The sequence below is a fragment of the Gadus macrocephalus genome, chromosome 1 (assembly GCF_031168955.1).
Source record: "Gadus macrocephalus chromosome 1, ASM3116895v1".
Taxonomy (NCBI): domain Eukaryota; kingdom Metazoa; phylum Chordata; class Actinopteri; order Gadiformes; family Gadidae; genus Gadus; species Gadus macrocephalus.
This window is the reverse complement of record NC_082382.1, coordinates 6,444,438-6,465,226: the sequence shown is the minus strand read 5'-3', so window position 1 is coordinate 6,465,226 and position 20,789 is coordinate 6,444,438. Positions and strand designations below refer to the sequence as shown.

Genomic DNA, 20,789 nt, shown 5'->3' with positions numbered 1-20,789 from the left:
GAGAGAGAGAGAGAGAGAGAGAGAGAGAGAGAGAGAGAGAGAGGTTTAGGCTTAAAGAGAAAACAAAGTAAAGAAATTAGTCTGTTTTTATGGAATGAGGGAATTTCTAAATTAAATCAATCTCACCGCATTGGCAGGGAAGGCTCGCAGAAACACTGCGTTGAATCCCTTATAGAGGCCTCTTGGTCCTTCTTCTCTGAGCAAGGTTCTGAGGACGTCTACTTGACCTCTATACTTTCCATCTGCAGCTGTATATATATACACACACACACACACACAATGTCTAGTTTTGCAATGTTTTTCGTGTAATTTCAACTTATTATTTACTTACTATTTAGTGTCTTTAATGTTCTGTTCCTTAACTGAGACAGGTGATACAGAGCTCACAGACTTAGCCCAGTGTATTAATAAGCAGCACCCAGTATCAACAATGACATATCAGGGATGCAAACACAAGCACGATAACCAAAGAACGCTGCCCAAAATAGTAAAAATAATAAATCCTACTGGTGTACAGTATTACTAAACTAACCAGTTACTCTCCTTCCCTTATGGGACATAAAGCTTCAATGAGCACCCTCCATTGCATACGGTCCCTGGGAGCATGTTGGGCCTCTCCCCACGACAGGTTCATCTGTTTCAGCCCTTGTGTCACAGTTCTGCGCCAGGTGGTTCTGGCCCCCAGGTTTTCTTTTGCCTGGTGGTGTCCATCTTAAGGCGACCTTTGTGATGCGGTCCTGCTCCGTCCTCAACACATGTCCTAGCCATCTCAGGCGTCTATGCGTCATGTCCTTGGTGATGCTCCAGCTTACCGTTTTCATGTACAGTTCATTGTTGGAGATCTTATTAGACCAAAAGATCTGGCATATTCGTCGGAGGCATCCATTATGGAACACTTCCATTCTCTTCATGTCTGTTTGAAAAACCCGCCAGCTCTCTGAACCGTACAGCAGAACAGACTTTACATTGCTGTTGTATAGGAGCATCTTTGTTTTAAGGCTGTATATGTTTGATCTCCAGATTGGACAGAGTTGGGCAAAGGCACCTGAGTTGCCTTTGCAGGATGTCCAGGCGGTACCTCTTCATCTCACTGAGGACTTGTGCTGTCTTGGTGGTCTCAAACATGGTTCGGACGTTCCATGCTCCAATACGGTTCTTGGTTTTAGGCCCTAGTAGGCCCTCTTTCTCACTCCTGATCTCCTTTCGGCTTTCATCGAAAGGGGTCATACTGGGGTATGGGGGTCAGGCAACAGGGGTAACAGGCCAGGTGTCCACAGGATTTCTCCTTGTAGTTTCTGTAACAGTATTCTTTTACCGGGTGGTGTTCTAAGTGCCACGCCCAACCTTGAGTACCAGGTACTGCCTTTTGCCTCACTCCTCACCCTAACCAGTCTGGAATGAGTGAACCTGCCAGGACCCTCCAGCATAGCTCTCAGGATCATAGAAGCACGCAAACCTCTCCACCACGACAAGTTCACAACAAGGGGAGAGGCCACTGGTGTATGGACCATATCATACACCCTTTAAGTTGATATCTTCTGTCCTCTGCCATTGTGAGCATCTTCTGTCCCAACTGCAAATGTTGGTTTCAAATGTACCCGACCATGACTTTCTTCTCCTATCTGGTGACATGAATGCTAAAGTGAAAGAAACAACAATGGTGTGCCTTGGTTCTTTCACTACCAGAGGTTAAAGGAGAATTTCACCGGTGGAGACATGAATCTGTATTAAAATAATATAACTCCCATAATGCCAATCAGCGTTCACTCCCCGAGGGACGTAACCTAACAGCCAATCAGCGTTCACTCCCTGCAGTCCGGAGGGAGTCCTGGAGCGCTATATCTAAATAATATCATATTATACATAGGTATCTATACAATATAATACAAATCCTGACATTTGTACCCTGAAATTCTCCTGAAAAAATATTACCCCTGAGCAATGTTCCCTCTAAGCTGTGTGAGCAGGCCAGTCGAAGCGGCCGCGCAATAGATCTTTCAGGCCGCACACATTTTTCAGACCACACAAACTTTTTTTTCAGGGGTTAAAAATCGGAGCATCAAAGGCGATGTAGGCTAGGTAATAAACATTTAAAATACTGACATGTCTGACAACCAAGCCGGAGGTACGTTAGAATGTTTACATAGAAAGTATTCTTTAGGGTACTTTTTGCGGGCCATGCTCCAGCAGTTATATGCAAAGGCAGGATTTTTCAACAAGGTGGACTTTTGCGGAATAGGGTGGGCCACTATTTTTAATTTTTTATATGGGCAATTTGCCCAAAATCAAACAACACGTGATTTCATCACAGATCAGAAGATTAATGGCAAACAATAATAGGCCACATTGATAATTTATTTTATTTTATTTATCCCCAGGGGGAATTAAAGGCATCATCCATGCATGGAAGCTTTGTAACCATGTAACAAAAAAAAAGACCGGTCTGTACAGCCTGAACCCTCAAACACTCAAAATAACGAAACACAACAGAACAAGTTCTGACCAAGAAATACTAATTCAATGTGGCTACGCGCCTGCCAGGGCGAAAAGAAAGGCAGAGCAGGTGCCCCGGAAAAGGGTCTGCATAACGTTTCAACCTGAGTGGCTCGATGAAATAGTCCAACTAAACTGACTGGTAAATCACCATCATTAAAATGTTCCCAAAGTCCAACCATTTCCCATAAGCACCTACAAGAAAAAACATCCCGTGTCAACAGATTTGCACAACAAATAGGACTGAACATAAGCCTGAAGAAAACAGAGGTGATGACCTTAATCACACAAAATCTCCCATCTATACAAATAAATGGAATAAATATACCCACAACAGAAGAGTTTTCATATCTGGGAAGCACTGTAAGATATGATGGAGGAACAGGCAATGACATCAAAAGCCGACTCAACAAGGCAAGAAACACATTCAGAATGATGAACAATGTGTGGAAGTCCACGAAGTATAGCATCAACACCAACTCAAGTTATACAAGAGCTGTGTTCTCTCCACTTTATTATACAGCTCTGAATGCTGGAGGATGACAGAGAAAGACCTTTCCAAGATCTCTGCATTCCACACAAGAAACCTCAGAATAATCGTACGTATCTTCTGGCCTAACACCATCTCCAACCAGCAATTACTTGCTCGGACAAACCAAGAAAGTATCAAACCATCATTACAAGAAGGCGGTGGAGATGGATTGGCCACATCATGCGAAAAAGAACAGGATTACATTACAAGAAACGCCCTACACTGGACCCCTGAAGGCAAGCGAAAGAGAGGACGACCCTAAGAAACCTGGCGTCCAACAGTGGAGAAAGAACTGAAAGCCATGAAGCAGACCTGGAGTTCTATCCAAAAGCTCGCCCAAAACAGACAGGAGTGGAGATCCTTTGTTGCTGCCCTACATGCCAGTAGGCATAAAGGGCAGTAAGTAAGTAAAGTCCAACTATTATAAAGGATATTGAATAAATATCAACCTTGCAGGCATATTGATGCATTTGCTGTCATCTCTTTGAATCCCCTATGGCTAACGCAGGCCCCTGGTCATTTTCGGCAGGGTCGCGTTGTTGTGAATTGCTCAGTGCTGAAAAATGTTGAGGGAACATTGCCCCTGAGGTAATATTTTCTCCGGAGGAAATGTAAATAACCTTATGTGTGAATCAGGATGAGAAAGTCTGTATTTCTCACACCACTTGAGTGGGCGTGTGGATGACGCTTCTGCATGTCATTAAGTGGCACCCTGAATGATAATCAGCCTCTTGTCTTTTGTTCGCTGAATGGTTAAAAAATATATAAATTGTTTTTTGTATTATTATTATTTACAACCATGTCAGACTTATTTAAAACAGTCTACCCAGATCCTTCCCTGCCGTCGATGCAGGCTAAACAGCAAAAACAATCTATTTCTCTGGTAACGCAGTCGTTCGCCTTTCTTCAACGTCGTTTTTTTCTATTTGTCTCTTACTCATGCTCCAATCTTTCAACGATGCATGTTGTGGATGCAACGGAATATATGATACATCGTAGCAGCAACATTTAAGATGATCAGGATCAGTTCTGCCCGTTCTGCCTCCACGCTGTCAGTGGTCAAACCAAAACAAACTATAGTGACAGCGGCCGCACTTATCCCGCCTCTTGCAAACCTAGACCCTACGTCAAATCCCGCCCCTTACAAGCCCACCCCCCTTAACCCCCCATTGATTATACTGATGTCTGAGCGACACAGGTGTCCACATGTAAGGCAACAACAGTGAATCACCCTCAGGGTCGAATTTCCGGATGGAAAATTTCTGAAAGAAATTCTCAAAACTGCTATAGGCTGCAGGTTCGGGACAATTAACAGGGTTTGCACAAACTCTGAGAACGGGCACAGATGTAGCGCCGTTGTGCACGAGTATTTCTTTGGATAATGCTGCCAATCATGTTTGATCAAAATTGCGAGGGCTATAGGAATAGTGTGGCGTGATTCAAATATATCTGCATTATACATACTTTCATATACCATATGTAGCTCATATACCATAGCTCAACCTGATATTGACCTATTGGGACTCATACTAATATTGAGTGGAAGCCCCCGATGACGGTGATACATGATGCCATCCGTCTACTCCCCTGCCTTGGTGCCTGTGCTGCTTCCGGGACTCACCTGTCTGGAAGTTGGACTTCAGCACGTCGGGGGGGAGGGCGATGGTCCAGTTCAGGATCCCGGCCACGCCCCCGGCCAGGATGATCTTGGGAGTGCTGAGTTGGGACACGCTGTGAGAGAAGCAACCAGCAGGTCAAAGGTCTCTTTGATGGTGCGGACTGTTCTTTGACCTAGTTTAGTATTGTTGGTATTTTATTGACTGACCTTTGACCCTCTGTGGTCAGGAGGTTCTTAAGGGTTTCATAGGTCAGGAAATAGAGACCATTAGAAGGCACATCTGGGAGAGACAGAGCGTTCAGAGAGCTAGAACATGTGACCTTTGGACTCAATGTAAGTATTGTCTCAATGTGTGCAAATAAAACATCTGCCTACACACACACACACACACACACACACACACACACACACACACACACACACACTGGTTAAGTACCTCTGATCAGAGTAAGCAGGGTGCCTTTGTAGACACTGCGTATCCCCTGCTCCTTAAAGAGCCTCAGAGCACAGTCAATAGGACCTGCATATTTAACTGCTCCACCGCTAGCCTGCACCTGCAACAGAGACATGCAGAAACACACAGCATTAGGGTCGGCCCTGACAGCTTTCATCAAGTCTGCTGACTATGTGGGCGGTACACCTTGTAGCCATGCAGGTTCAACTACCACCTGTAGTCCTATGCTACAAGTCATTCCCTCTATTCTTCGATTAACTTCCCTGCCCCGCTTCTCTGTCCCGGCAGAAAGCAGCTAAAACATACTGGTCGTTAGAAGGGTGATATCATGCTTTTTCGACTTTTCCCTTTGCTTGTTATATGACAGATGTATACATGTTTTTTACGTCTGCTAAGCTCGAAGGATCAAAATCCGAGCCGGGATGAGTATTCGAAACCAAAATAACGCCCCTTAATAAGTGCGTGAAACAGCTTGTTTGCGCTCAGACTTTACTTCCGTAACAGTATGATGTCAGACTGTGCAGTGGCAGTGCTGAAGTGCAGAAGTCCCGCCTCCCGGCTACCCGCAATGTTTACAACTTCTCAGGGCTTAGAATTGCCGACACACATGCAAAGCGTTCGACCCATCCTAACAGAGTGGGCATGCTGACCATCACAGCAGACTGGGCTACTCGGGAGGCAGGCCTTAATGCGAAATTATACAAAATAGACAGTTTTTGACGCTGAAATTGGTTTTGCAGAAAATTAACAGTGTGAGAAAGATACAGGGTATTTCTCACATGGAGGCATGCAATCCTATTCTAGCAGTATCCCCAAATGCAATTATTAACCCTAAAAAAGCATGATATGGGATCTTTATAGGGGTAGTTCGTAATTTTGGCATTGGACCTCATTTCCAAGTGAGTCAGTGTGTTTTTTATCATTGGAGACCATTTTCAAAACTCAAAGCTGGTGCTAGGCTTGCGCAAGTCGACGGTTTCTGCTAGCCTGCTAATAAAAACTGGTTAGGGTTAGGGTTAGGGTTATCGCCAGACTATCAATGTAAATGTCCTCTTTGTTGATAAAATAATGTTAGATATAAAACTATCCTTGCATAGCAATGTCCACTTTACATTTTGAGGGACTACTTTCTCAGCTGCGGCGGAATTGTATTTTGCTCAGGTTAGTTGTGTAGCAACCAATTCACTACAGCAGAACTTATCAGAGAAGTGCACTCCAGTCGGGACACCTAGTAGTAGGTGCCAAGGCTGACTAGGTAATATCTTTCCGCCGCTGCCGTAGCCTGCTACCAACTACTGGAAAAGTATAAACTAAGTGCAATGCGATGCAATGGTGGTTTTATTTCTAACATTATTCATCAACAGACATTTGCACCAATAGTCTGGCGTTGTCATTTATTAGCCTCGTCTTCTTGCGCTAGCCTAGCCCAGGCGATATCTGTAACTAGAAGGACTGAATGAAACGTTTTGAAAACGGTCTCCAATGATCAATAACACACTGGCTCAATTGGAAATGTGGTCCGATGTCCAAACTTCCGAACCACCCCTTTAACATCCACCCTCACCTGCAGTAAGCACTTGATCCTCTCCCCTGGAGCCACTATCACTGTGGTGAACACCCCCGCCAGGCAGCCCGACAGGAAGATCTGCACGGGCCTGAAGACAACAGAGAACCATGGAAAGGTCAACCATAGAACGGTCACTTCTTCATAATACAATGGGAATCATATACAATGGTTCATTTAGATTGGAGATTTAAGTGTTGGATTTCTATCTAAAACATTTCAATTTCATTCAATCTATTTACTCATCTGCCTATTGTAAGAGACCCTATCACATGAGAAAAAAATCATCTATGTATTTGTTAGCTTATCATTTAGGTTTATTTTGGAGTTGGAATAACACATCATATAAAATGACATTAGAAAAAGTGTATACTGATAAACAACGTGCCCTCATGGGTACAAATCACTAGCCTGGCTATTGCCAGACCAAGCATCGTAGATTGCACGTTGGTCTTCTCGAGACCCTTCTGCAGGGCGAATTCAAATCACCGGCAGAATGGGCGGCCCAGTCTAACAAATCAAATGACATGGCTCCAAACGGACTACAGACATATTCTAATGTTAATATGACTGTCCAAGCCAGAGGGTCCCTGTGTGTGTAGCATTGGCAGACCCTTCAGCAGGGGGTGGGGCAGATACGGGCCAATGATAGACCAGGGGAGGGCAACAGGCACGCAGTTATAAATAACTCTTGTTCTGCTATTCTGATAAGTCAGACGACAGACAGCGAGCTCATAGGAACGGCCATCTGCGAAAAGCAACTGAAGGTGTTGTAGCATTAATAATAACAACTTATCTAATTCACTTCAACTAGCTAAAAGCAAGAGGAATCGGGGAGTCCAGGTCAAGTATAGATGGAGAGTTTATTGCCACCCGCAAACGAGAGACAACAAAGCCGAATGGTATCCTCGAATACACACTACCGAATGAATCCCGGACAGCTCCTTATATCCCCGATTCTTACACAATACAAAGTTGGACTTTCCTCAAATATAGAATTTCCCATCAGGGTCATACTGTGTGGATGTCAGCATTCTCTTATGTCTTCTGAGTCCCAATGTGACCTTAGAACATATATTATCCTTATACAAACAGAGATGATGCACACGTGTGAATGTAAGCATTGTCTTCAGAGAGTACATCAAAATGGGAGTAGACTGGACTCTCTGACTGATGTGCCACATGGCCCATCAGATGGGAATGAACTGGACTTACTCACTGGTTTCACATGGCACATACCATCTAGGCTAAAGGTGATCAGCTCTTTTCCACCATTAAAATATATATATGATATGTAGGCCTAATAATAATCATAGTTTAACATAGAATGTAAGGTTAATTTCTACCACAAAGGCGCTAGAGAGGCGGGATGATCACTAGAACCAAACCACAACATCTCCCCACCCGCCAACCTGGCACTGAAACATCCCTTTACAACGTCTCGTTCCTCCTGAGGCTGGAGAGTTGATCTTCTTGATGATACCGTTTTACAAGGCGGATGGCTGAGCGTAGATATTGAGTATGTGGTGGTACTCACGTCAGTGCTTTGCCAGAGTTGCCTTGCTGAAGCTGTTTCCCCAAACCGAAGCCAAAGAAACTAATGGCCATCATAGGAGCAACTCCAGCCAGGGGAGCCCCCATGCCCTTGTACAGGCCCAGGATCCCCTGACCACAAGCAGAGACACATGCATTACACACATGCACACAATAACACACCATGCACACGACATATGCATTTCAATATTTATGTGTGTGTGTGTGTGTGTGTGTGTGTGGGTGAAGTAGCATGTGTTCACCTCTTTGGAGATGGTCTTGTGGAAGCAGTCATAAGTTCCTCTGTAGAGTAAGAGCTGGCCGGGGGAAGCTTTGGGCTGAGTCTGTAACCTCACCTGGTATTAGGAGAAGTCAAAACACAGCAGATCCTAAATGTTAGGAGAAGTCACAAAACATTACATCCGAAATGTTAGGAGAAGGATGTGTGTGTGTGTGTGTGTGTGTGTGTGTGTGTGTGTGTGTGTGTGTGTGTGTGTGTGTGTGTGTGTGTGTGTGTGTGTGTGTGTGTGTGTGTGTGTGTGTGTGTGTGTGTGTGTGTGTGTGTGTGTGTGTGTGTGTGCATGTGTGCGTGTGTGCGTGAGTGCGTGCGTGTCTCCCTTATGCCCTGATCAGGTAGGATCATTACCTCGTTACCACTGGTAACAGATAATCCCTACCAAACACATGGTTGCTAGGCTATCAAAACAGGGTTCTCTGAGAACAGCACAGATCAATTTTGTAACTCCCATAACCATATCTTATCCCACCATTAGGGATATAACGAGGAGCACTGTGTCAAAACAAAATGGGACCTTTGAAGGTATCAGACTTTTACTATGTGCCGTGCTGAAGCACTTGGGGTCCAACCCCCCCCCCCCCCTCTTTCTGAAGTCAGACACACCCAGACGGTTATTGTCGAGTTGGTTTGAGGACGGTAGTGTAAGTGCTGTATGAGTATGGAGCATGGAGACAGACTGATAACGAGGGACACACCCCAACGGCTGCTTCTGCTCCTGTTGGAGGGGGGGGAGGTTCTGAGCCCCGGGTGATTCTGGACTCCTGATAGGAGGGGGGGAGGTTCTGATTCTCGACTCCTGATAGATGGATTGGAGCTCAGGTCTGAGCCCAGGCTGAGGGGGGGAACATGATTCAGTTCATTGAGGGTCTCTAGGTCTTTTCTGGCTTGCTGGATCCAGTATTATCTGCCAGGTACTTGCCCTATGTTGGGCCATGGTCAGGACAATAGGACGGGGTATTAATGTGAGTTAGGAGGGCACTCTGTCGATGCCAAGTGTTGGAATAGGCTTTGAAGGTGACAACAACAGATATGACTTTGCAGGCAGGCAGGTTATGTCAAGTGCATCTATAAATATATAGTGTCATTATGAACACCCAAACAACATGTTGTTTTTAATTGATGATTATTAATGTATACCCTTGAATGCCTAACAAATGCTGGTATAATATATTTACCTGCAACTCCTGTATCAGGCCTGTAACTTTGGCACATATGCAGTGTGTCGTGACAAAAGATTTAAACTTTGTATACCTAACCCTAAAGCAGTCTCCACTTCTTGAGCTATGCACATTGCACACACATGTGCTGCAGTATAACATTTGAATAGTAGGACTTTATGATGACGTTTGTTGAATTCTTGATTCTGATTGGTCAATAACGTGCACGGTGTGCATTATTTTTCAATGACAGGACGGTGGACACTCCTGCTTTAAAGACCTACAAATAAATGTGCTACCAATCCAACACGATCTAACATTAACAACAACCACGGCCACATGACTATCCCCAAGATGTTTACTACCTTATAGTTACTTTTCCTCTATAACGTTATAGATGACAGTAGTATTCTAACCCTAACCCTAACCGCTGTGGGTGAATGTGGTAAAAGGACACCATAATCCTCGATGCATGATCGGTGAAGGGTGTGCCGGGGTCTGGGTGCTGAGCTCTCTGAGTCAGCATGGAGGTCCTGGTCGATATTAACCATCACTGCCATGGCAGTGATGGTAAAAAAAAAGTTGCCTTTAACGTTTCCTCTGACAGGGAGATTAGCAAGATTAACCCGGATTTAAAGTAGATAACCCTCCTAGACATCTAATCGCAAACTCGTGTTAGTAAAAGAACATGCCTTCACCACGTCGACCACGTCAGTTTATTTTCTATACTAAAGGAAAAAAGAGAAAAGAACGCCTTGTGTATGGATCGGTATAGGACAGAAGGCATCAGCCCAGACCTCAGACAAGTCTCACCTTGATCGTGTCAAGCGGGTGTCCGGCGAGCAGGAGACACGCTCCGGCGACGCCCCCCGCCGCGAAGTTCTTCAGCGGTGAGACCCGCTGACCGGCAGCCTCCCCGTCCCCCATGTCAGCTTCAGAGTCAAACCGATCACACACATTCCCTACTGGGATCACATGGACGGGGACGGGGTGTCGTTCAGCCTCTAGAGTCCAGCGGGCTGCCTCCAATTATCAAGCTGCGTCTACATTATCTCACTGTTCACTTTTTTCTTTTCTTTGACTGGTGGACATAAGAATCTCTCTCTCTCTCTCTCTCTCTCTCTCTCTCTCTCTCTCTCTCTCTCTCTCTCTCTCTCTCTCTCTCTCTCTCTCTCTCTCTCTCTCTCTCTCTCTCTCTCTCTCTCTCTCTCTCTCTCTCTCTCTCTCTCTCTCTCTCTCTCTCTCTCTCTCTCTCTCTCTCTCTCTCTCTCTCTCTCTCTCTCTCTCTCTCTCTCTCTCTCTCTCTCTCTCTCAGCACTGACCCCTGCCTGTTGCCTGCTGTACTTTGACCTGAAGACCCTGACCTTCTCCAGTACTGATTCAATAGACTGATTCAATAAAGCTTTCTAAAGGGAAAAATAAGAGAAAAATAAAAGTCCTGAAGTGAATAGCCTATCCTGATAGCTATCCAACTTGTTGCCAGTGAAAGCAGGCCTACTCAACTAAGAACAGACTGTCTATAATTTTGGCAAACAGGAGGCATTGCAACCATCTTTTATTTTAAAAGTATAATCATATTAGCCTACGTTCTTTTAGAAATTGTAAACATAATATATAATTATGACATAAAAGGGAAATGGCAGTTTATAAATACATTCTGCATTTATAAAGTCTTTGTGTGTCTGAGATCTCTATGGGTAAGGATGCATTATAGCTATAGTGTTTAGGTCTAGCCTCGACTCCAGTTCAGTGAGAAAAGCGTTGTTGCAGAATAAAAGTGTTTGTTATTGGTTTGTTAATATTGTCTTTCAGTATGCCTCAGAGAGAATTAATGAATGCCGAATAGGTGTCCATGTTAATGCTCATAGGTGTTAATGAAGAATAATTGTAGTTTTGTAACTACTTCTACAACTACTTATGGTGTTTTTCACTGTTAACCTATATAATCTACCTGTGTTAATCATTACCTACATCACCTACAAAAGGAATTAATACTCTTGAACATGAGTAATGTTAAATTATGTTTAAATTTACATAACATTTTCAGATCTAGGCCTCTGATCTTTTGACAAACCCAAACTCTTAGGTAGAAAACTCCCAGGAAAAATCCACCACCTTGTCTTTAATAACTATTCAGATAAAAATTTGGTGTAGTGTGACACCAACTTTCTCGTTGTTCCACATGTAGTGAGCGCAACACATACCCCCGTCCTCCCAGCGGGGTCAGTAGGCCTCCAGTAGTGTTAGTGTTATACTGATTACCATTCTCCAGTCCAACATAAACAGCCATAGGACAGAATGCACTGTCGGTTTAATCAACAGGCCAACCAACTGTTACAGCTCCTTTTCCACTCTGAATAGGTGTCCTGTGCCCTGTTACCGGAACTTTATCAGACTCTGAGCATCCTTATTGAAAGGCGAAACACTGAAGGCTTTGTTGAAATTCTCCTTACATGCAAAGAGCAATCAATAAATCAAGTGCTTTGACCAAAACAATGATCAGTATAATTGGATGTCGTGGGCCTGTATTAAACCATGCCAATCCTTTCAACAACCCCCATGAAATGATGGGATGGTCTTCCGGCTTCCAGTGCATGCTCTGCTGTGCACTCAGTGCACGTGACCCGAGTCTTCAGTCAAGGTTTTCAATTATTTTGTTTTTGTGATTGTGTCATGAAATTGGCTAGTCGTTGTTTATTGTTAGCTACATTAGCCTCTTTAGCAAACCAGCTCGAAAACAAACAACACCACTTTACATTGTATTGCACACACAGCAAGACCGTGCAATGCATAAATTGGTGACCGGAATAAAGTAGCAATGTATAAGAGCGTGTGTAAGAGCATTTAAAATCAACATTAAAATGACCAACATCAAATACAAAGAAAATAAATCTCTTCACGGGCACAGCCATTTTCTTGCGAGCGTCATCACTGCTCTCGGTCTACTCTCAGAATTCCGAGAGATGAAGACAAAAAGGGGGGGGTGTCTGAGAAGTACCGCAAGAAAGCTGGGAGATTTCTGACTTCCGACTCGGAAGGCTGGCGTCCGAGGATTCAGGAACAAACCATGAAACGCGCCAATCTATAGGCGCTCATCATCCTGGTGATAACGAGACGTGTCACCAGTGATGACGCTCACGCTTACGTGTGTTCCCGACAGCGACCGCTCACGTGCACTGCGTTGGGAATCTAAAAGTTCTTCACAGCAGGGTTTTTTTTATCCGATAAAAAACAGAACTGAACAGAACTTATTAGGATCAAGTTTGCATGCCTTTATTTCCTTGATGCCTAACACCTACTATCCTTTTGCTTTTATTTATGAGAAGCACATAAAGTATTGCCACTGTATGGAATGTGCCGCTTCATGCCGCTTCATGAGGAAGGAGGTGGAGTTTTTGGGTCACAGACTGGGGGGAGAAGGCATCAGCACACTGGAGGAGAAAGTGCATGCAGTGAGAGACTGGCCGACACCAACTGACCAACGACAGCTGAAGAGCTGTCGTTGTGCAAAGTTTGTGCGAAGTTTGTGCGAAGTTTCTCCTGCACAGCTGCCCCCCTGCACCACCTGCTGCAGAAGGACAGGGACATCACCTGGACGCCACAGTGCCAACAAGGCCTTCAGCTCCCTCCAGAAGGCACTGACTGAGGCCCCCGTCCTCACCCCCCCGGACCCCGGGTTGCAGTCTACTCTGGACACGGATGCCAGCGACTTGGGCATGGGTGCAGTGCGGGCTCAGGCGGGGCCAAAGGGGGAGAGATTGGTGGCGTATTTCAGCAAAACCTTCAACAAGGCTGAGCGCCGCTACTGCGTCACGCGCCGAGTGCTCCTCGCCATGGTGGCGGCGATTAAGCACTTCAAGTACTACCTGTGTGGCCGGCCCTTCACTGTAAGGCCAGATCATTCGGCACTGCAGTGGCTGATGTCCTTCAGAAAACCAGAGGGCCAAGCTGCGCGCTGGATTGAAACGCTGCAGTCCTACGTCTTCACGGTGGTACACAGGGCCGGAGCCAGCCACGCCAACGCCGATGCCTTGTCCCGACGCCCCTGCGCACTGGGAGGGTGCCAGTACTGTGAGCGGAGAGAAGCGCGTGAGAGATAGCTCCGTATCGAGGAGGAGACATGCCCCATGCACAAGGGGGCCGGACCAGTCTGCCGCGGAATGCAGATGGTTGACGCAGCCGACTGGCAGACACAGCAGGAGCAGGACATGGACATACAACCGGTGTGACAGTGGGTTGAGGCAGGACAGAGACCACCCTGGGAGGAGGTGACTGGGAGCTCCACTGCAACGAAAGGCATGTGAACTATGTTTGAGGCGCTGAGAGTGAGGGATGGAGTGCTGCAGAGAGCCTGGAAGGAACCTGCTACGGGAGAAGAATGGTGGCAGGTGATAGTCCCCAGTTCACTGAGAGACTGTGCTGAGAGCATCCCATGGGACCGCAGGAGCGGGGCACTTCGGAGTAGCAAAAACACTCCGCCGGCTTCGTCAGAGGTTTTACTGGGGGCGGGTCAGAAGGGACGTAGAGACCCTTTAAAGTGTGCGTCATATAGACCTATTAGCCTTTTAGACCATGATTACAAAATTATAACTAAACTACTAGCAAAAAGGTTAGAAGACATTTTACCTAAATTAATTAATCCAGACCAAGCAGGTTTTATAAAGGGGAGGTATTCTGCTGACAACATAAGGAGACTCTTGAATGTAATAAACCATTTTGACACTGGTCGGAACCCCTCTCTGCTCCTTGCACTGGACGCGGAGAAGGCATACGACCGTGTCGAATGGAGCTTTCTTTTCGCTATTCTTGAAAAACTCAATATGGGACAGAATTTTCTAGCGTGGATTAAATCAATTTATAATAACCCCAAAGCCGCTGTTATTACAAATGGGACTTCGTCAGACTTCTTTGTATTAAGAAGAGGAACAAGACAAGGGTGTCCTTTGTCAAGTTCGTTGTTTGTGATCGTAGTTGAATTGTTGGCATCATGTATACGAGACAATAATGATATTAAAGGACTGAAAATCAATAACGAGGAACATAAAATATCTTTATTTGCAGATGATATAATTTTATACATAAAAGAACCAGAACAGTCGTTAACATACTTATATAATGAAATTCAACAATTTGGAAAATATTCAGGATATAAAATAAACTTCAACAAATCTAACGCCTGTCTCTTGCACATGATGCCAACACAAACAATGCTCGACTCGTATCCTTTTAACTGGACTCCTGAAGGGTTTAAATACTTGGGAATAAACATTACACCGCAGCTGGAGAACTTGTATAAAGAAAATTACTGTCCCCTTGTAGAAAAGATAAAAAACGATCTGTGTAAATGGTCCACACTTCCTCTATCACTATTAGGAAGAATATATGTGATAAAAATGAACGTCCTTCCAAGATTAAATTTTATGTTTCAAATGTTACCGTGTTACCTATCTACAGATTTTTTTAATGCTTTAAATAGACAAATTTCTAAATGTATTTGGTGCAACAAGATGCACAGGATAAAACTACTGACTCTTATGAAGCCGGAATCCATGGGGGGTCTCGGTCTTCCCAATTTTCAATATTATTTTTGGTCAGCTCAGTTACGAAATGTAGTGACATGGTCACTGGGAAGACAGGACTCACAATGGATTAAAATGGAAGCCAAATTAGTTGACCCTTTACCTTTGGACTCTCTCATATTTATAAAACAATTTAACAAAATAAAGGACATAAGTGACTGTTTCACTATTGTTAATACACTTCGAGCTTGGAAGGACAGTTCAAAAAAACTTGGTATTACCAATTATGCTTCCACATTTTCTCCTATGTATCGTAACCCAGATCTAGACAAAGTCCTAGCGTCGATTAATATACAAAAATGGGCTCAGTTGGGAATAAAGCAATTCAAGGACTTGTTTCATAGAAATATGCAGTTGAAATCCTTTATAGAGTTAAGAATAGAATACGGCATTCCAAATACAGATTTCTTTAGGTACTTACAAATGCGGAATGTTATACAGTCACTCAGAAGAGAAAACATGCTAAGATCTGATCTTTACGAAATTGAAGAAATACTAATGCTGTCAACCACAATCAAAGGTAAAATTAGTGAACTATACAACATATTCTATAAAGATTGTCAATCATCCTTTGTACCTTTGATGAAGATTTGGGAAACTGACCTTGCAATGAAACTTGATGAAAACACCTGGCAAAATATTATTGACAGAATACACTTTCCTTTCACAAGTAACAAAATCAAAGAAGCCAATTTTAAATTTATCCAGAAATTGTATTTAACTCCAATAAAAATGCATAAGATCTCCAGAGAAAACTCCTTGAACTGTCCTAGATGTAAAAACAAACAGGGGACATATATGCATATGTTTTGGCACTGTGAAAAATTGAAGGATTTTTGGAACTCGGTTCACTCATTCACAAAGTCAGTCTTGGAAATACAATTCAATGCATCTCCGTGTGTTTACCTATTAAATGATTTACCAGATATTCGAACAGACTCAAAAAAATACAGACTATTAATTATTATGACATATTTTGCCAAGAAATGTATTCTTCTGTTGTGGAAAAATGACTCCTCACCAACTGTTGCAATGTTTCAGGATCAGATAGCCCATCTTCTCCCACTAGAAAAACTGACTTTTGAAAAGCATAATAGAGGACAAATGTTCCAAGAACTTTGGTCTCCACTGATGTCTCAGTTAAACAGAGCAACCATTAATTGAAGTGTTAAAAAATAACAACTATATGCTCTGATCTATAATTGACCTACCAACAAAGTATAGATAATGCTGTGGTTATTGTTATGATATATAGTCTGCTTCTGTGTGTTTATTTTTATTTTTAATTTAATTTATTTTGTTTGTTTTGTGCCTTTGTTATTATTGTATTGTCATCTTTGCTATGTTTGTCAGGTTGGGAGGGGGGTTGTGGTGCGCTGTGGGACAAGTCTATGTTACCTGTCTCACAAATAAAAAGATAAAGAAAAAAAGAAGGGACGTAGAGGACTTTTGTCGCCGCTGCGACCTCTGCGCGTCCTACAAGGGCCCCCCAGATCAGTCCCGCGCACAACTACAACAACAGGCGTTGGGGGCTCCCATGGAAAGAGTAGCTGTGGACGTCATGGGCCCATTCCCCCGCACGGACGCAGGCAACCGGTACGTTTTGGTCGCCATGGACTTTTTTACAAAATGGCCTGAGGCGTACGCAATACCAGATCAGGAAGCAGAGACGGTGGTTGACGCTCTGGTAGAGGGCATGTTCAGCAGGTTCGGGGTGGCAGAAACCATCCATAGTGACCAAGGGAGGAACTTTGAGTCGCGGGTCTTCGCCGCCATGTGTGAGCGCACGGGCATGCATAAGACCCGGACCACAGCCCTGCACCCCCAGAGCGACGGCCTCGTCGAGAGGTTCAACAGGACCCTGGGAAAGCAGCTGGCAATCCTCACAGCGGAACATCAACGGGACTGGGACACGCACCTGCCCTTCGTCCTCATGGCCTACAGGTCCGCTGTTCAGGAGTCCACCTCATGCATGCCTGCCCTCCTCATGTTGGGGCGGAAGCTACGGACGCCCGTGGAGGTGGCCTTTGGCAAGCCCCCTGACACCCCTGCTGTTCCTCCGGGGAGAGAGTACGCCAGGAGACTCCAGGATCGGATGGAGTCCGCCCATATCTTTGCCCGGGACCAGCTGGAGAAAGCGGGCATGAAACAAAAAAGGAACTACGACATAACGTCGAAGGGAAGACACTTCCAAGCTGGAGAGCTGGTGTGGGTGTACCGCCCCCGCAGGAAGAAGGTTGCGCTCCACAGAGACAGGTTGGCCCCGTACAGAGGGGACTCCCTCCCTTCCCCAAGCTCAGAGTCCCAGGTGCCCGCCCGGAGGGGCGACGGCGCAACCGCTGCATGCAGCTACACAGGGGCACATGAGCCCTATCCAAGTCCCATTTCCCCTGCACATACTTCCCCAGAGACAGTGTCTAAACCCCCTGTTCACATCCCTCCTTCCCCCTTCCCACCGCAGTCACCTTTCACTGCACAGGGGCGTTGCCCCAACCACCGGGCAGATGCGCCTGCGTCCCCCACGCGGTCGCGGAGACAGGGAAGTCGGCCGGCCCGTTTCAGAGACTTTGTGTAGTCCCTCGGGACGAGGGACTTTGTTTGGGGGGAGCTGTGTAACGAGCTGGGTTCATGTGGTTCTGTTATTATGCGTTCAGCAGCAGTACGAATGTTCTCATGTGTTGGGTTATGCACTAATGTTATTAGTGGAGGTTAATGGGGGATTGTCTCACGAGAAGGGGGGGGGACAATGTGAGGGAGGGTCCGGAAGCAACGGGTTGTTTTGATTTAGAACTGTGCAGCAATGCTAACTGACAGAGCAATTGGCCCATATATTTTTAGATAAACAGCTTATCTTAAGTATGTGTGTGTGTGTGTGTGTGTGTGTGTGTGTGTGTGTGTGTGTGTGTGTGTGTGTGTGTGTGTGTGTGTGTGTGTGTGTGTGTGTGTGTGTGTGTGTGTGTGTGTGTGCGCGTGTGTGTGTATGTGTATGATGGCTGGTTGAAGCAGCCTCACCTGGTGGCCTCTGATTGGACTCTAGGGCTGGGTGAGGCTGCACACCTGTTTCACATTGACTAATCAGTGAGCACAGGTTAAACCAGCCATCCCCACGCTCGCTCAGGCAGAGCTCCTGCATGGCAGTATGGAACACCGGGCCACGGATCATTTGCAGCCAACCGTATACATAAGAGATCTGAACATCACCTGCCTGGGTCCTCAATCTAGAGCAGCCCAAATAAAAGTCCCCCAGGTGATGTGCAGCATGAACACAATAATGTGTAAAAGATAAATATATATACATATATATAAATCATTATGTTGGGGGTAAAATGTGCGGTCCTGTTCATCCCCTCCCTCACAATGGCCCTCATTTATCAAACGAGCGTACGACAGAAAACGTGCGTAAAATGGACGTACGCTCATTTCAACGTTGAGCTTGGCATTTATCAATTTGAACGTGAGCGCAGGCTGCGATGAAATCTCACGTCAGGTCTGAGCTCGTGTACGCAAGTTTTTTTGGCGCAACATACGGGTATTTCAATGATGAATAGTGCAGCACAAGTAGCCCATGTTCAACATCTGTATTAATTACTAAATAAATTGGCCCAGCCGTTCAAACAATTACAATCAAAAAACAGTTTTGCTATGAAAATAATTAGAATGTGACAGGTGAAATGTTTATTCAGCTGTCTATATTAACAGGAGCTTTGCCAAATAGGTGGTCGTGTCTCAGCGATGGCAGATCTGGCTCTGTTAAGGACCTCAACGCACAGACGAGAGTTTTTCGAGACCGCGCCGATTTTTTTAAGGAGGGCGATGAATGGCTCTTGAGTCGTTTTCGTCTCCCAAGGCATCTCCTGATGGAGCTATGCAATGCTTTGGAGCCACAGTTAAGGCGAGAAACTAGGCGATCAAACGCAATACCTGTGCAGGTTTGCTCTACCTTGGGATTTTTGGCCACCGGGATCTTGCAGCGGGAGATCGGGGACAGGTCTGCTATTTCCCAGCCAAGTATTAGCCGAACCATGCCAGCAGTTTTGGCAGCTATAATGTCCCTCTCCGAACGTTATATTAAATTCCCATATAATAACGATCAGCAAACTGGAATCAAACGGGATTTTTATGCTATTGCTAGGTTTCCAAATGTGATTGGTGCGGTTGATTGTACCCATGTGCGTATGAACCATCTATTAATGATTACGCGTACATCAACCGCAAAAGCTACCATTCAGTTAATGTTCCGATTATTTGCGATGCCAGAATGTCAATCCTGAACATGGTAGCCCGATGGCCTGGGGGCACGAACGATTCTTTTATTTTCCAAAATAGCAACGTTGGGCATCGTCTACATCAGGGCGCACTACATGGTCAGAGTCATCTCGGTGAGTTACGCTGCAGTCGCACTGCACCGGCCTCCTCCCGTTTCTTGCTTGGCCGGCTTCACAGCCGCAACACGTTTTTTGGTGCTGAGCTTCATGTCGGACCATTTTTTCTTCACCTTATTCGGAATTAAATAACTAACGGAATGCAAACAATAGCATATATGTGAAATGTTTTAAGCTGGATAACAGAAGTTGTACATTTAATTTATTATTTAATCAATTTAATTAACAAACCTCTTCCGTAGCCCGACGAACATTGGAAACACTATTCACTGCAACAGTTATTTCCTTCCATATAGCATTCTTTTGCTGGCCTTTAATGCCAGCTATAGGCTACCAAATAAAACCAGACGGTTCGCATCCACCAGTGACCCGAGCGTCTCCATTTGGGTCTCGGAAAAATTCCTCTATTTTACCGTTGGACGTTTCTCCATGTCGTAAAAGTTAGGGGCGAGACTTCTGAAGACGTGCTTTTTATATGGGCGTGTTACGTTAATTACGATCGATCTCAGCCGCCGTATTTATCAACACCAAGATCCTTCGTACGCTGGGATTGGTGTGATACGAAGGTTTCGTAAATCTCACGTGGGTCCTATCGTAAGATGAATCATGCGTTCAGATTTGCGCTCATTTCTACGTTCGTTTGATAAATGAGGGCCAATATCTCTGCCTGGGCGAAAGAATTATCATTCAGTCCAATTGCTAGCCAAATACATTTGGTAAACCAACATACTTTAATGATTGCTAACCCAGGCAGAGTCAGTGGTGGTGGAGTAGGGACACTTGACGTTATTGACATTGATGAACACCTTAGTTAAGGACACTCAATTTCAGTGTCCCTAAGTTCAATAAGCTCTCTCTCTCTCCAAAATCAGTTTGAAATGAAACTAGGTCAAAAGAACTGGGGCCAGATCAACCTGAAGTTCAGACCCTACAGAGGGGTCTGAGGACGGAGGAGCCTGTGTGTTGGCTGGACCGCCAACCTCCAGCTCAGGAGCCGCCATTGAATGCTAAGGTAATTATTTGTTTATAAACGTAATGACGTCACTAAATCGAAAATTAAAAAGCAAATATAGAAGCCTTGGCAAACCTTTTATACAAAATATCTAAACATAGTATTGGTATTGTAGTGAAACAGGCAGACATCTGTTCTGTATAGAATCCAAACTCCTGTAGGGGCCT

At 44.9% G+C, this 20,789-nt stretch overlaps 1 protein-coding gene and 1 long non-coding RNA gene across 2 annotated transcripts; one reads left to right on the top strand and one right to left on the bottom strand.

The window, feature by feature from the left end:
* Positions 1-55: 55 nt before the first annotated feature.
* Positions 56-10,789, bottom strand: si:dkey-150i13.2 (mitochondrial carnitine/acylcarnitine carrier protein). Its single transcript, XM_060056173.1, has 8 exons — positions 10,463-10,789; positions 8,458-8,550; positions 8,199-8,326; positions 6,662-6,752; positions 5,080-5,197; positions 4,851-4,923; positions 4,647-4,756; positions 56-248 (listed from the first exon to the last, which is right to left on the bottom strand). The coding sequence occupies exons 1-8, from the start codon at positions 10,574-10,576 to the stop codon at positions 112-114; spliced, it is 864 nt and encodes a 287-aa protein (XP_059912156.1). The 5' UTR covers positions 10,577-10,789; the 3' UTR covers positions 56-111.
* Positions 2,651-3,198, top strand: LOC132461432 (uncharacterized). Its single transcript, XR_009526617.1, has 2 exons — positions 2,651-2,856; positions 2,908-3,198. It is a non-coding gene; the product is annotated as an uncharacterized LOC132461432 (long non-coding RNA).
* Positions 10,790-20,789: the final 10,000 nt, after the last annotated feature.